The 17286-nt window shown below is 42.3% G+C and overlaps 2 protein-coding genes and 1 non-coding gene across 4 annotated transcripts; 2 read left to right on the top strand and 1 right to left on the bottom strand.

The window, feature by feature from the left end:
- Positions 1–645: 645 nt before the first annotated feature.
- trnan-guu (transfer RNA asparagine (anticodon GUU)) lies at positions 646–720 on the top strand. The gene has a single exon. It is a non-coding gene; the product is annotated as a tRNA-Asn (tRNA).
- A 186-nt stretch (positions 721–906) lies between these two features.
- On the top strand, positions 907–2187 carry LOC142994125 (ubiquitin-ribosomal protein eL40 fusion protein-like). Its single transcript, XM_076144803.1, is given in 5 exon segments — positions 907–1010; positions 1390–1501; positions 1616–1702; positions 1969–2035; positions 2037–2187. Coding segments are annotated over 4 exon segments (315 nt in total). The 5' UTR covers positions 907–1010; positions 1390–1398; the 3' UTR covers positions 2095–2187.
- Positions 2188–2213: 26 nt separating this feature from the next.
- Positions 2214–16984, bottom strand: LOC142994124 (homer protein homolog 3-like). Of its 2 annotated transcripts, none has more exons than XM_076144802.1 (10): positions 16553–16984; positions 16388–16433; positions 12426–12582; positions 10907–11038; positions 10473–10577; positions 8913–9025; positions 7809–7965; positions 5782–5889; positions 4412–4492; positions 2214–4095 (listed from the first exon to the last, which is right to left on the bottom strand). In XM_076144802.1, exons 2-10 carry the CDS (start codon positions 16408–16410, stop codon positions 3910–3912), a joined length of 1062 nt encoding a protein of 353 aa, XP_076000917.1. In that variant the 5' UTR covers positions 16411–16433; positions 16553–16984; the 3' UTR covers positions 2214–3909. The 2 variants fall into 2 exon arrangements, with proteins under 2 accessions (XP_076000917.1, XP_076000916.1); XM_076144801.1 differs by having other exon boundaries at positions 8913–9046.
- Between the last annotated feature and the right edge of the window lie 302 nt (positions 16985–17286).

The following is a 17286-nucleotide window of genomic DNA, read 5'->3' on the forward strand; positions in this document are numbered from 1 at the left end:
TAGGCAAGTTTGTACCTAACTTAGCTACACACACGACTCAGCTTAGGAGTTTACTTTGTAAGACTACTGAATGGCGTTGGGATGCGAGCCACCAGGGAGAGTTTGATGATCTCAAAGGTTTAATCACAAATGCTCCAGTATTGATGTGAGTCTTGCTCAAAAACTCAGCAGTTGCTTCTAAAGCAGGGATAGGTGCAGTGTTATTACAGCAGTATGGCACTAGATGGCGACAAAAAGCCAGTAGAAGAGTGATGAAGGAAACCGGAAAAGGTGCGCGGGATGATGATACAGACATCTATGGACATTTTTAAAAGCCAATTTGAGTGTCTTAGATAAATCGTCCCTGAACTCTGTAAAATACAAATCACAACAACCCCTTTACAGAATTGATTTATTTTTCCCCGCTCCGTCCCTTCCCCTACTACTTCCTGACAAACCTCCGCTTGTGGCTCGCTGTATCATTCCACGGATTAATCTTACAGTATTTAACTGTTGTTGTTTTTTGATTTGTGAGGTAAAATATTCGTGTGTATTTCTTTCCTCTCTCTACTTCCCATTTTAAACGGACCAACTTTCACTTAAAGCTGTAAACATATTATCAGCTGGCTGTCTAAAAACTGTAAAATCCTCAAATTTGGCAACGAAGTCTCTGTGGCGCAATCTGGTTAGCGCGTTCGGCTGTTAACCGAAAGGTTGGTGGTTCGAGCCCACCCAGGGACGTACATTCTTTTTTTTAATGTATATATTCTATTTCTAGAATGATTAGTCTTTTAGTTTAGGTTACCTCTTTGTGTGCTGCTCAATGGGCACAATTGATGAATCAATCCATCACTGATTATCTGATCCCACATTTCCACATGACTCCATATTAGTGTATTTTACCTTTAACATGTTTCCACCTGCTAGTCCACTCCTCCAGGAACTTCAAACCTTGACAAGCTTGTTCCTCCACTAATGCATATATGTTGGTATGTCAGCTTCCTTTCTGTTGAACTGCTTGTGAAACTAAGGTGAGTCTGGTTTCGGTACATACATATATTATACACCTAGATAATACACGGTTTTAAAAAGTGAATAATTGAAGGTGAGCGTAATTGGCACCTTATTGAATTTCAATGTTTTTTGTTTTTGATTTAGCTCATATTCAGAATTAAATACCTCAGCAGTTTTTCATGAGTTGATTATGGCGAACCTGTGTCTTAGTTGTTCAGTACCAGTGAACTTAAAACAATCTGGAAACATTGGATTGTAGTAAATGTAAGCTGCTTGCTTTGTCAGTTCAAAATATGAGGAAGAAAGCTATAAGCAGAGTCAATAGGTGTCAAATGTGAGATGTATGTGTTAGTTGTCCCAGCTTCATCTGTTCAACGTATTCTTTCTTACTTATAGAAGCAAAAGATGCAGATTTTTGTGAAAACTCTGACGGGGAAGACCATCACCCTTGAGGTTGAGCCCAGCGACACAATCGATAACGTCAAAGCCAAAATCCAAGACAAAGAAGGTAGTGATACACTCATCCTCCCAAAACTATACGCAAGGTGCGGTGTGTTTAATGGCCTCTACTTATGGCAAAACATTTGCAACTCACTCGTACTTGTCACATGCTTTTTCCCAGGTATCCCTCCTGATCAGCAACGTCTCATCTTTGCCGGAAAGCAGCTTGAGGATGGACGCACCTTGTCCGACTACAACATCCAGAAGGGTAGGAACTATTTACTTCTGATGCTACTATTTACTTCTATCGTCTTCAGCATTTAGAAAGGAACCTGCTGGGAAAAACACATTTGTTTTAATAGTAAATAAACAGTTCTTCTCACTTCTGTAGCTATTGTGACATTGAATTCCACAAACAGGTTTACATTCCATTACGCCACCCAGTGTGTTAGTTTCATCCCAGGTGCGAAAGGTGTTGACTGAGGCATCTCCGTTTTATCTGAAACATTCCTTTGCTTCTGTTCCCTCCCACAGAGTCCACCCTGCATCTCGTCCTGCGTCTGAGAGGAGGCAGCATCCAGCCTTCTATGAAACAGCTGGCTTAACTGTGACAAGATAGTCTGCCGCAAGTATGGACAAGAGAGAGCGAGCATCATCTGAAGGCCAAATCAATAAAGCCCTGGCGTGTGTGTGTGTGTGGTCCCAAACCACTGCTGTCCTGCTAAATGAACTTCTACTTTGTGTCATTCTAAACTGACTCATGTTGTTTTTGCAGCTGATTTATTGTTAAGGTTCACACAATTTACACCTTTAGCTTAACTCTAAGGACTTTGCTGACCTTGGCAAACCCACATCAACGCTCCAACCAACCAGAAAAGAGCTCCAATCAGCCAGAATAACAGAGCACCTGTGCTGATTCCTCACACGGCAGCGGTTGAGTTGTGACAGTTCAGCAGCTGGGCTCGTGTCTGTATTCCTCTGCGTTATTCCAAGTGAATGCTGGAGGTCATCGGGTTTGACAAAACACAGCGGGCATTTAAGTTAACAAACCAAATTACGCACAAGAAACGTTTCCATTTGAACGACTGAGTCACGGAGTCATTGCTTTTATTGCAAGCTGTCATGACAACAGCCAAAGGTTTGGGACCTGGAGCCACCATGACTGTGCACATCCATCCATTAGAACAATAAGGCTTGTCAAAAGAAATAGAACAAACATAGCATCATAGACTTAATAATACGGTCTGTGCAGTAACTTAGATTGTGTAAAGTAGACGTTGTATATTCTAAATGAATTACTCGTACGCTACACACTCGCAAGGCCTAAAGCGTGACAGTAAATCAAGTAACGTGATGACAAATGAGGCTGTAAAATGTCTCTTAAAGTGGTCTGCAGCTATCATAAGTAACTAACAAGGTGCACAGGTATTCAGACTGGAACGGCCGGAATATCAGTTTAAACTTATCTGTAGATTGTAGCACGCTAAATGATGACATACTGTATAATCCCTTAACAATAACGGTTGCATTACTGATTTATATCACATGGAAAACACTTAATTGTCCTAAATTGTTTCACTTATTGCATCTTATCTATCATCACGCACTTCTAACTTAGTTAAGGATGATACATTCCCTATGAGCTTAAACAAGAATGTGATTAGAGACAAGCTGCTGAAAGATCCTACCAACAGACTCTTCATCCTGTCATCTTTGGCGTCTTCTTCTTCACTGCCAATGCAAACGTAGCCTGTAGGTCCATGCTTTACCAGAGACACAATATCAGAGGGTCAGTGTGTGATTTCACATTTGATAGTATGCAAGTATCCTCTGTAGATAACTACTTAAAGCCGTAGGCGCTGAATTATGTATGGACAAGGCCAGGCTGATTAATGTGACCTTTACAGATCCACTTCACGCTGCCACAATTAAAATCAAAGCTAGTTTGGACTAATTAACCCTGTGATGTATGACGGATGTCATTTTCCTCTTCATGATTCACCAGGATTTCCTCCTTGAAACAAACAAGGCCTCTAATGATTCACATTAACGCTGCATCTGCTATTTCCTCTGTACAAAAAGTCATCACTTCTGAAAAGTATGAAAAACTACAAGCACCAGTTCTCCTTATTAATTATCTCGCACTGTTAAGCACTTACGTTAAAGTCGGTTTATTGCATTGAATTGAATCCTCTAACCCTTGAAAGCAACGTGATACATGAGCGTTACATTGGACAAGCGATACCGTTACTGTATATACTGCTGCTGCTTTGTCCGTATGTAGAAAGAAGTACAGGACAGCCGCTGCAGCGACAGACGTGTAGTAGGTGAAATCTCCCTGTGGCTGAGATGCTTCTTGGGCTTGCAGAGGACAGGGACGGGCTCCATCTTGTGTTGATTCATCCTCTCTGTAGAGCAAAACCCATCATCTTCTCCGTCTCTTGTGGGTTGCAATTTCTTTCATTTCTGGCCATCTTATTTGTCGATGAGCTTAAACAGGCCCTGTCGGAGGTCATTTAGGTCAAAGATCTTGATGTCCAGAATTTCGATGGCCCTCTGGAGCTCATTGTCCATGCGATCGCGATCCTCCAGTGAGTTGTTCAGGTTTTGCTCTGTGTTCTGGATGCGCCTCTCTAGATCTGTGTTGCGCATCTCCATCTCCTACAGAGGAAGAGGAAGGCACATACAAAGCAGGCTGTGGATGTAGTTTCAGCAGAGGACATTTGAGATCATCCGTCAGTACATCTACACGCTGACTATGGTGATAAATTGTTCAAACACCTTGTAAACACAACCACAACAAATTAAGATTTACTTCCAGATGTAAATGTCATTGTCTTGTAATTAGGACCTGCCAGGCTTCACCTTTTAAGATGATTACGCTACAGGAGCCTCTTCAGTGCAGATAAATCAGTGAGTAAAGTGTGCATGTCAATGTACTGAGTGTTAGTGCGGTCAGATGTTTATTCATTATTACCTGTAATCTGTGGATGGCCTGGTCCCTCTCATGTTCCAACACGTGGTAATCTGCTTTCTTGTTTTGCAAAATGTGGATTTCCTGGAAAGCGTTGGAAACAATGCACTCTCTATTACTACTTTTCTTTGCTTACATTTCAGACATCATTTCTTTTGCTTTGCTGTTTTGTGCTGCATTCTTTACACACAGGTTTGCAGAGGATGCTCTCCGTCCTGTGAGACATGTTTTGCAGTTCATGTGTGTAGGGGCAGCATTTTCTATTTTCTGGGAACGCACAATGTCTTTTTGAGAATTGAGTCTTCACACTGTGGTTACTCACTATGAACTGTTGTCACGGTGATCTGGCACTAAGTGTCTTATCTCAATAGTCATATCTATGACCTTCTCCTCTCCAGCTCAATGAAATTTCAGGAAAAGTGATACCTTCTTTCATTGTAATCTAATGGTAAGCACTTCAAAGTGGGATGTGTTCAAACTTACAATGTAATTGGAACACAGAAGCAATATAATGAGCGTCAATTTATGTCCCACTTTGTGCAGAACATTCATGCAGTCGATGAAACCCATGTGACCTTAAATTGATGATAAGATTAGAGAGGAAGTAAACTCACTAAAGCCCTACAAAAAGGAGTAACATTTTAGTGCTGTGTGCAAAGCATTGAGTTGAAATCAAGCAGGCATCATGGATGGATGGATGGATGGATGGATGGATGGATGGATGGATGGATACACTAAGATTTGGTCGGTCAGGTGCTGAGGTAAAAAAATAAAGTGGTTCGACATTAAAACTACAAGCAAAAAACCTCCCCCTGCTGCCAAGTGTAGCCCAAGGTTGCCTGGAGGGGGGCAGGAGAGGCCACTGAGGAGGAGGAACGCATGATGCTGAACCACTGGAACCACAGGAGCAGAATGGTGTGTAGTCCTAGAAATGTAGGCTATTAATCAAGAAAGCCAACATGATGTTAATTCTGCCATTTTATAGACTCCGTGCCTAAAAGCTGCGTCTTCCATGACACACTGTGATTTCTGCAGGCATGAAGTCTTTCTCTCAGGTCTCTGTCCAGCTCGAACAATATTGATTAAACTAACATGAAGAAAAAGGGTTCAAATGTATTCAAGCTCTCGTGCTTTTCCACAGGGTCCATTGATTATACAGAGTGTGTTTTATTCCTGGAGATCAGAGTTAATCTAACATTTCAATCAATAGCTTCATTAGTCATTAGTTGACTAAGGCTGCTGACCTGTGAAAGGCACTTGTGAGTGCATGTCCCCTGCCTCTTGACGGGTCGAGTCTGCACAGAGTGACTGGGTACAGAGAATGAATAAAGGGATGGGTGGATGAGGATAACATGCAAAATGAAAGTACCAACCTCATCTTTGGCCTTCAGCAGGGCCTCCAGCTCCTCCAGTGACTGGGTCAACTCATCCTTTAACAGATCGCTGGGACCATGACCACCATGGGCCTCCAGCTCAACCACCTTATAACACACACAGGAAATGTTTGCTTTAACTTACTGCTTCTGAAACCATTGCTTTTCTCATATTGTTTCAGTAACACTGGTTTGATTCTCTACATAGCAGAGTGCCTCTTATTCTGTACAGCATTGATGAAATCCTACTGCAGTATGATCTGCTCCCCATGAAACAGAACCACGCTGGAAGGACACCTTTAAAACTGCCCCCTCCACTCATAGAGAGGCGCTGGATTATTTAAAAACTTGCATGACAGAGACTGGCCAGAGTGGTGGAAAGGAAAAGTAGAGAAAGAGAAATGAGAGGATGCCAGCTCCCTCTGGTGATTTTTCATTTTTTCCTAACTAGGGCATCGAAAGTAGGATATTGCTGTCCTACAAACCCCTCTCTTTCTCTCTCACACACCCCCCCAGAGGCGTGAACCATTTACAGCCACCTGGTACCATGTTCAGAGAGAGGCAATGAAAGCCCCGGCCCAAGGAAACTATGAAACGTTTGATGATGGGCATGAGAATGGTTCAGGGTGTTACAGCGGGCGTGATCGATACTGTAAATCTCAGCTATAATGGAAAGGGATCTGAGTATTAAACCATTGGATGGCGGAGGTTTGTAATTGTCAGCCTGAGGCGAGGTCGTTCCCTGAGGAATAGGCTTCCAGCACAGGTGAACGGGGCTTTTATTGATGAGTGGAGGCCAGAGGCATCTGCATCCACTGGAACTGAAAGGTAATTCAAGTGTAAAACCCTCTGGAGAGAGAGAGAGAGAGAGAGAGAGAGAGAGAGAGAGAGAGAGAGAGAGAATATCTTGATCATAAAAAAAACACCTGGAGCAAAAGTCTTGTCAAAGAATGATGAAGTGGGTTCGCAGGCAGAGTAACTTGTCCTTTTTCTTCTCAGAACAAGTGCTTCCAAAAGACAGAAATGGATTGTCTGAAAATGACAATCCAAGGCACAGCGACCTCGCTCAGCGGGGAAAGGGCGGCCGTTACTGCAGGCAAGAGAGCGGCAGGAAGGAGGGAGAGAGGTCCGTCACGTCAGCCTGGCTCTCTTCTCGTTTGAGCCGATATTCATTTGTGCAATAATCCGAGCGCTGTGTCACAGCTTCACCGCTCCAACTCTGATAATTAGCTACGACCTTAAGCTTCAACTTTCACTCTGTTGGGTACCAGAGAACAAACCACAACTGGGTTACACACAAAGGCAAAAGAACGTCAGGGGAGCAGAGCAGAGACCCACTGAAAATAACTTTTCACGGTGTGCTTCAATAATGCATGAAGCTTTTTTTGGCCCAAATGAACTTCTCGTTAACCAGCAGTGCTTCATCCCTTTCATCACCTCTGATGGTGAACAGGTAATGTAGAACATCTTCACATTAATTACCAGAATACGCTCCTGTTGCATGACTCGGACTTGACTTGTACTTGAATCAAAATTTTGCTGACAAGAGGCTCAATACCAATCGAATACAATTGTACAAATATGATTTTCTAGGCACACAGTATCTACCAATGAATTATCCTTCATTATTTATTATGTTCTCTGGTCTCTGTAGCGCCTCTTCTAATGGGATGAGGACTCAACACATGTCTCATGCTCTCAAGTGGGAGGAATTGTGGGTGCAGCAGATAGGAGGAGGGCGAGAGTTCTTCCAATGTCCTCCATGGTTCCTCTCACTCCACAGTCTAACAGTCCTGCCCCACAGAGGGATGAGTTTGGATGAAGGGACTTTCAGAAGACTTTCAGATGAACGTCCCAAATCGAGTCATTGGTGCTGAGATTACACCCAACCTCCATCAACACGTGGACTTAGACAATTGTAAATACTGTGAGAATTTGATTCCTGTGTTGACGTTTTGCTATTTAAAAGGTGATTCAGAGCTTCATGGAGCCACTGTGTGTGTGTGTTCCCCTCGGGTGTGCCTCACCTGCTCTCGTAGCCTCTCGGTCTCCCCCTGATAGGCTGAAAGCTGTTTCTTCCACTGCTCCACATTAGCGTTTGCCTCATGCAAAGCTGCCACCAGCTTGGTGTTGCTGTCCTGCAGCGTGAAGAGCTCAGCCTCCAGGTTCATCTCGCAGATGGAGCTGAAAGCACACACACAAACAACTAAATGCACTGCTTGAGGTAAGATAGACTTGATATTAAGAAATAAAGAGTACATTTAAAATTTGGGACCAAATCATCATCAGTTTTCATTGCACAGTGCTTCTCACTGCTGGTTGTAGTTAAATATATTAAGCATGTCATTTTATTATTTAAGTGGCATTGATTGGGATTGCATGTTTATTATTTCATATATTAATGGGTTTTGTTAAATATGCACAAAAGGTCTGTGAGATTCTCTGTAAGTCATTGAGGCTTTGCCCCTTTATGATTCTCTCTCTGCGTCGGCAAAGCTTGAGGTTATACCATGGCAACAGTTTACCATGGTAACCACTTCACGAGCAACCTTCTGTCTAATAATTGGACTGAAGGGTATAAAAGCACTGTGGGTGGCTCAGACACCTGAATGAAAGTTGTTTACCAGCCCTCTTTTATGTTGTGTGATGAGTCATCACCTTTAGTTCTGCCTGCTACTGAAGAAAGCCTGACAAATTGGTTCAAAAGGATCATTTTAACTTAAAAGAACATGTAAATATTCGGTGAAAAGGGTTTGTAAAATTACATTAAGGGTAACAGAGAACCTGCTTGCAATAAGTAATGTAAATCCAGATTATCTGTCAGAACTAATTGTGTGTTTATAGAGTTCATATGTGAAGGAGTTCATGTCAAATTGTCGTTCTGATTGTTTCTAATGCTGTAAGAAACAAAAAAGGTTTTGTTAAATAAAATAAAAATTGGATTTAAAAGCATTCAAAATTCTGGGAGATATTTTAAATTAGGAGCACCTGACCCCAGAGGGTCCATTTCTGCTGTGTGTGTGTGTGTGTGTGTGTGTGTGTGTGTGTGTGTGTGTGTGTGTGTGTGTGTGTGTGTGAGAGAGAGAGAGTGTGTGTGAGAGAGAGAGTGTGTGTTAGAGAGGGTGACTCACCCTTCAGAGAGCATCTTTTTAATGCGCTCCTTCTCAGAGGACAGGGTGATGTCTGCACTTTGGCTGCGGAACAGTTTGTCCTCGGGTCCGTTCACACACATCACCGGTGGCGACTGCAGGTCGTCCAAGAGGTCCTGACAAACACATCAGTAAGTGGACTTCCCTCATAGCCACAACATTATACAGGGGAGGATCTCCACAAGCCAACAGGGGAGATGAACTTTTAGACTTGAAACTCCCCAACATGCATTCATGCCAAACATTGTTTGTTCTGCTCCGTGGCGTCTAAAGCCATTTCAGACAAAACTTCATTTTAGGGGCCAAAGCATTTGTTGGACCAACTGTGGAGAACTCACCTGAAAATGAGACAATCAAGTGTATATCAGTCAATACATTTATCATTATTTTGGGGAGGATTTCTCCTTTTAAAAGGCACTTTTATTATCTGGAAATGTCTAAAATCACAAAAAGAGTATTTTCCTTGAAATGTTTCCTCTCTACTAATGAATTAATGAACTTGAAATGGGGTCATGAATTTTCTGATAGTTCTGCAGAGATTTCTTTCATTTGTAGATTTCCTAGAAATATAATTGTGATCTTCCATATTCAACAGGAAATATATTCAAAATATAGAAATAAGATAAAGGGTTTTTACAGTGCATTATGTAGCAAATAAAAGCTACATTCACATAAAAGTATGCAAGCAAAATGCAGTTGAGTAAAGATAAGTAGTAAGTATAAGTAAGCATAAAGTAAAAGGGCAGTGTTTAAGTATCTACACACAGATGATGATCCATCTTGCCAGATGATGAAGATAGAAACAAATACGAATGACTCACCTGTGAGAACTACAGAGGGCAAGCATCAGGGGGAATAAGAGACAAAAATTACATCAACACACAGCAAACATAAGGTTGGCATATTGTTAGCAAACCTCTCATATAAAAAACATAAAATGTTGTGTCACAGACAAAAAAAGTGCCTGTTTGACTCACTTTGAAAAAATGTCTGATGTAATCGTGGAGATGCAGGTGATTTTCTACAGGTTTAGTTTTTCCAATGTGATCAATAAAGAACACTTGGGATCTACTCAGCCGTAGAATTAAAAAGAAACGGCTATGTTTGTCAGGACCACTGACAGGCACAATGCCACTGATGGGTTATTATAGATCTCTATTGATCAGGAAACGGTTCACTCCCTGAGCTTTTCTTCATCATCACACAGTTTCAGTCGGAGGCCTCCTGCTTTCACCGCGGATGCAGAGAAAATTGTACTGTTGCCCTACTTTTCCTCACTTTCTCTTTCCTCAGAGACAAGTGACCCAGCTCATCCTTCTTCTGCTGTGCTCTCCTCGATCCAATCTTTGATTCAATCACAGCAGTTTAAAGAACAGCTGAACTGCTGCAAAGCCAACTAAGCAGTACGCAGGTTTCCTAAATTGTTAAATACCTTAAATGTGTCATTGGATCATGTAGAAATTGTACTTTCTGCTGAGTAACTGTTGAGCCCACCCACCTTTGTCCCCCTCCCCACAACAACCAGGCCAGACTGGAGCTCACCTGAGGAGCAGCGATGGTCAGTGCCGTGTTTGCCAGGTCCTTGTCCTGAGACTTTTCTCGTGCCAGACGAGCCGCATCTTTCACCTCCTTGAACTTCTCTGAGAACTTTCAGAAGAGAACGAGAGATGAAATCTTTCAGGAGCCTGTGACGTGTTGTGGTTTTGTATTTTACAAGTGAAGGAGACATATTATGCAGATATACATGGTCTAACTTTCATTAAGGGTTCTACAATACACTACAACCACTGAGCACGGTTAGTGGCATCATGGCATTTAAATAGCATCTTCTGTAAGGCTCACTGCCAATGACCTCAAGTGAAGTTAGAAAATATTCAACACAAACTCCTACTAGATTACATCGTACAAATTAGAGCCAATAACACGAAACAAGAAATGTATTTCTCCTTTAATGAAGCAGGTGGAGCAGCCTTTACCTGATGCAGCTGTTGCTCTGTAGCAAAGCCCAGACCGTAGACGGTGTTGGCCCTGCTGTCAGCCCACTGCCCAAACTTCTGGGACGTCTTGGTGAACGTCATGCTGGGTGTAATGGAGCAGTTGATAATCGCCTGCTGATGCAAAGAGGATACAGATGAACCCAGTTTTTTAGTTGTTAATATCCCTGGAGATATTGATCATGTTACAAAAAGGCGCTTTAATCTAAATGTGCAATAGTCGACAAGGAAATAAAGGTTTGTAAAGGCATAAATATGAGTTGGAAGTGGGAATGTATTGGTGATAAGCACTTCCTTTACACACCTGCTTTTGCTTTCCTTAATTTCTTCATTTTAATAACTTATAAAATACATCAAACAAAGAAACAACTGCTGATCATTTGAACCATCTTTCTTTCATGTAATTTTGAATTTAGCATTTGATTGAAATGAATGATTCAAAAACTAAATTAAAGCTGATCAGCAGTTGGCTGAACTTCTGTCTGATTTGTTTGCTGAAAGAGAGAACAGAGGAAACATCTGTGTTTATTAAGGTCACATCTGTTCAGCATTAACTGGGATTTCTACACAAACACATTTTATTAAACAAGTTTCCCCTGGAGAACACACACGTGTTTAATTTGGGTGATCAGAAACATCAGCTCTCCTCCATTATTTGCTCTTATCTTTCACCGCAGACGGAACATGAAATCATGTTCCTGTAAATAAGGCAGGTCAGCTCAGCCGCCAGCCTGAAGCATGAGGTTCATAAAAATCAACTCTTTTCCTAGACTGACCTATTTATAAACCTTTCATGTCGCCTCCACAGTTACAATAATGCAACAGAAACACAGAAAAGCAGAGCAGACGGCTTTCTGTTCCTTTTTCCCCTCTGACTGAATAAATCCGTGTTTTTCCGTCTACATGTTACGTCAAACATGTTACCGCAGTGGAGATGATTCTGAGGCCAGACAGTGAGACCGCTGACCAGCCAACTGCTGCCGCCTCGCGCTGCCTTGTGGGAAGCAGAAATGTGGGTCAGACTGAGAAGTGCTAAGACAAGATCAGCTTGATCCCACTGCTAATGCTTAAGATCATCTCCTCCTGGTCATTGAAAGTGATCTAAAGCCACAGGCCCGGGGGAGTTTGGCTTTGATTTGTCGACACCAACATTAAATATTCCTTTAAAGGGGCCGTACACAGATTTCCACTTTCTTAACTTCCATCCATGTTTTGAAACCTTTGTATTGCTTTAATGTCAAAAACAAGAAAACACTTCTACGTTCCCTTGGTGCAGCACCAATTTGCACACAGTCTCGAATTTAAGTGTACTGTCTCTTTAAGGCCGTCCTCCCAAAAGCTTACTCTGTTGTGATGATCCAGCTGGCAGTATGATGAGACAGATGCTAGTAAACTCTGGCTCAGTGGCCTCATATTTGGTGGGTCTAACTGAGGTGAATTTAAAAGGTTTACTTGTCTGCTCACCTTCCCTGTAAGGTTTTGTATCATCCCCCCCCCTCACCTTGGTCCCTCCCACGCTGATGATGCGGTAGCCGTTGCGGTTGGCATCATAGAAGAAGGAAACGGTGACGGCATGCTTACTGGCGGGGATCCAGTTTCTCTTGGTGGAGGGATCGATCTGGAAAACATGGGCTCGGGTGCTGAAGATTGGCTGCTCCCTGTCACACACACACACACACACACACACACACACACACACACACACACACACACACACACACACACACACACACACACACACACACACACACACACACACACACACACACACACACACACACACACACACACACACACACACACACACACACACACACACAGGTGATGAGACAACAATTCAGAAGGAGATTTTGTTTTTCAATGTGCAAACCCACCGACAGTTCAAAAGCAAAGGTTTGATTAGTAGTGAAGTGCTCATATCCTTTACATGTCTATGGAACATAGTTAATACCCTCTTCATCGTCATCTTGTAAGGGATGTAGTATTTTTAGACTCATGAAGACACATCTGTCTGTCTGTTGTGCAGAGACAGATGTCAGTGTGGACAGTTGGCCCGCTCCTGCTCTTTTTCCTGTGACTGAGCCGGCACATGATGTTGACTTAAAAGCTCTGAACCCTCTCCCAGGGCCGTCACCCTCCACCTCCACCCTCCACCCTGCTTCCCCCCCCCCCCCCCCCCGAGTGTTTACGGCGCCGTATCCTGGAGACGAGGTAAATACATCATAGCAACACAGTCACCGGGGTTCAGAGAAGTTTAGCCACCGCTATGTGGTATGAAGAGCAGGACTGTCAAAGGTCTCTCGGCCTAACTCACATTCTGTCTAGCTGGTGACCTGGTCAAAGAGCAAACAGTGTAATCATAACACTTTCTATCCCCCATTTCAGATCCAGGTGAGAGATGGATGCAGATGAAACTTCTGAAAATTCGAAGTCATTTTAAAGGGAACATATATTGATTACTCCCACATGTCGTGCACACTGAGTGAAAACAGACCATTCCTTTTTTGTTGCTCTTTACAGCAGCAGTTGGTAGCTTTTTGTAGCAAATTTAAACATGGGACACACACCCAGAACTCTACTTATGAGACTCACAGTTACAAAACAGAGCCTAAGAAGGAGAGAAAAGCGGATCCAAGCAATAAGTTGGAATAAATTGGATCCTAGCTGGTCAGAGGTGCCAAAGAGACCTGATTTTTACAGAGAACTAGTTGATAGATTTTTTTAAGGATTTATTGAGGATTTTGGAAAATCAATTCTAACTAAATCAATTAAAAGTGTATGTATGTTTCCAACTGCTGCTGTCCATACTGATTGGCATTGACCAAATACTTCAACACTGATATGTGATGGTAAAGTATCAGTATATTTGAATCTCTGGATCTCTCAGAAACAGCTTCATATCATAAAGCGATGAAGTCGTTGTTTTCTGAGAGTACTAAAAGCAACAGCTGCAGGAAGTAGTCAAATCCTTTGCCTCGTTAAAAATTGGCAGTAAAACGTAGTCATGTTTTCAAAGTAAAAGTACTCACTTTGAAGACTGATTTGAGGCATGAACAGGTATGTAGGAAAAGTAGATGAGTCAATGATGAAATTCACCCTGAATGCCAAAAAAAGTATTTCATCCATTAATGTGAAAACTGTGTGATCTTGGAATAAAATAATAATTAAACGCACTCCAATTGTCGAGTCAATTTTTTTTGTTATCTATTTTCATCTAAAATGTGGGGCACATTTTAATACACTCATATCTTCTTATCTAATCTGCCCGTCTGCTTTTAATCAAGATGGAGAAAAGCAGCAACTTCTGAGACATATAAATCAGGACACTACTTTTCTAAAGCAGTATAGTAAATTGCTGTAACTGCTCCCAGTAGAACTGTATCATTTTGACCAGTCACTGTACATTTATATCTGACCCCATTAGAGACACACAAATCCATTACCAGCCCTGTGTGTGCTGAGACCACAGAAAGAAGAAATAACATTATGACTGGAATGAAACCCCAGGATGGAGGTGGGCCGGTCCAGGTCCAAGTATGAGATTATGGCTTTCTGAAAATATAATCTGACTGTTAGATGCAATCGTTCAGGACCAGGACAAAGGCACAGAAGTCAAATGAGGAGAGTGGAGTGAGAGAGGAGGAGGAAGAGGAGGAGGAAGAGGAGGAGGAAGAGGAGGAGGAGAGTGGTTGGCATCACTTAGTCCGTGTTTCATATGTACACCAAGGCTCATATTAGACCCAGCTAGAAGAAGAGGAAACAGGATGTGCACTGATCTCATTATTCACTCACTATCTGAGGACAAACACTTGATCGCGCTGCCCTTCTGGACAGTGTGGTGCCTGTAGAATTCGCCAGCACTCGCTCAACAAAGCCATCTAATTAATTCCGAGGTCAGGGGGACCAGCTTTGACCTTGCCTGAGGTCTGACACGGGCACTTTGCTGCTCAATATGTGCTACTTGCTGAGCCAGAGCCAAGAGGACACCAGAGGCATGTTAGTTCTGCCAGGAATCTAACCTGCAGCCCCCTCTGTGACGCAGTCAAATGTAAAAAGCATTTGCTCAAAGTGTGGCGTTCACTGCTGCATGAGTGTTGATGTGTCTTAATGTGTGTAATGGGATGGTAGTGATATCAAGGATCCTCACTTACTCAACCTTCATCCTCAGCAGATGGATGGTGTGGCCTCCAGGGCTCAATGGGGGGTTCTATGCATAACAAAGCCTGATAGTGATTGGATGGAGGTCCGGGCTGCACCTCAGGAAGGATGACCTCCACTAAATCCTGCCACAAGCTGCTCTACAGGGTTTCTCCTGTCGCCCCTTTGGCTGAATTTACTAAATTTTACGTAAACATTAGTGAGGCTGATTTTTTTAGGCATGCACCTTTTAACACAAATCCACAGGCCTTCACTAACAACATAAACTGTGTCACTTAACAGATTCACAACAGTATTGAAGTAGTAATCCATGTACATGATGTGTCATTTAAATAATACATTAAGTCATTATACCATTGGATAATCACATATTAAAGAAAGCAGACTTCCCCTTCCTCTGCTGCTTTTATGTTCCTCCATACAATCTCTCCTCCTTTTCAATTACAACTGCAATAAAAGCATCTGAAGCGGTGTCATTATTAAGAAATATGGATCAAATAATCTTAAATCTTTGGAATACCACAAAGCCACAAAGGAAACGCGATACAGAGGACGACAACCTTAATTCAATAGATCTATCACTTCTAAAAAAGCTCCTGCTGAATGGTCATCACTGTTATTGTCGCACACATGGCTGAAAAGAAATCAGAGTGGCTCTGCTGTAGCTCTCTGTTAGATTACTCTCTGCATTTACATTTTGTCCCCATTTCTGAAATCAGGGACACAAGTGTTTTTTTTTTATTTCAGGCTCAGTGTAAGTAGGTGTTGGAGACAACCCAAGGTCATAAGCAGAGCCTGACAGTTGAATTTGCTAGTCATATATCTACAGTATGTATTGACGCAACAAAATTGCAGGTTATTTGCATGTATAGCTTGATGTGTAATACTCCCATGTTCAAACTATCTATTATAGAATAAAACTAAATTAATACTGAACTAATCTTGGTTTTGATGTACACATATTAAACCTGTATTTTCCTACATCCAAGATCACAAAAAATTAGATTTAGGATAGCATATACAATATATGTACAGAGGTTTTTTTACCCCCAGAAAAAAGTAAAAGTAGTATAATATTTATGTACACTGTCATCTTTGATAATTAACTTTACTGTTCTGACGTTGGTACAACAGTTGTCCCTAACTCTTTAAGAACCAAACGATGACCGGAAATCGTAGGTAATGTTTCTATGAAGGTGATTATTGGGGGAAAACAGTATTGTTGGGGATTTAAGTACTTCTATCCAAACTGTTTCAGTGAAAACAGTGATGTGTTTAATGTCCGGGTAAATGCAGGACTCTTACCTTTCTCTGTGATGAGGAAACATCTTACAAGGTGATTGAGACTTTTCTACAAAACAAAAGGAGATTAAGCTCAGTATCACAAGCAAAAATTCAAAAGAAATTGAACCGTTTCTTTTATTTTACTGTCACTGCTCAGCTTAATTGATCAAGGGAAATCAAACTCACCGCATTCTGGCTTGAAACGGTGTTGAGATCTTATTAAAATGGTTGTTTAACGGGGGTTATTTATCCCCGGAGCTGCTGTTTCTGTCTGTTTCCTTCAAGTCCGACAGAAGATGCTTTGTCTCCGGCTTAATTCTCAGAGGGGGTCTCGTTTCACTGCAAAGCGCTGTAGAGTTTCAGTGCTGCACCCTGCAAAGTGTCTGACACGGTCCTGGTCCTGGTCCTGGTCACTGACATGCGGGACGGTCAAAATACGGAAAGGAGCGCTCCCCCGTCCGTGTCCATCCCGCAGAGGAGACGCAGCTGGACGCTTCCTCCTGTCCTCGGTGTCCCTTGTACTGGTGTCTCTCCTCCGACGTTCCGCTCTCCGTCCATCCAGTCCGACGCTCGGCTACCACCTGCTGGCTTCACAGGCTCCGAGCAGCGAGCCCAGCTGTGCGGGGAAAGTGTGTCAGCGCTCAGGTGTCCCTGCCTGCAGCCCCGCGTGTGCGCGAAGGAACTGGATCAAACTGGTTCAACTGCTTTTCATAGCTGCCAGTTGGAACGATTAAACAAAGATAATGATCTTAATCTATTCACACATTTAGTTTTAACAGCTGGAACTTGGACGTTTCCCTGTCCGATATCTGTTGTGCTTTACTGAATATCATATTTATACTGCTAATTAGTTTTTTTCAAGATATTTTTCTGGTTTTATTTTCAAACTGGTGACTAAAATATCAGAGCCAAAGAGATGC

Source organism: Genypterus blacodes, unplaced genomic scaffold (genome assembly GCF_046128005.1).
Source record: "Genypterus blacodes isolate CSIRO-AG114 ecotype Tasmania unplaced genomic scaffold, CSIRO-AGI_Gbla_v1 ptg000029l_1, whole genome shotgun sequence".
Lineage (NCBI taxonomy): Eukaryota > Metazoa > Chordata > Actinopteri > Ophidiiformes > Ophidiidae > Genypterus > Genypterus blacodes.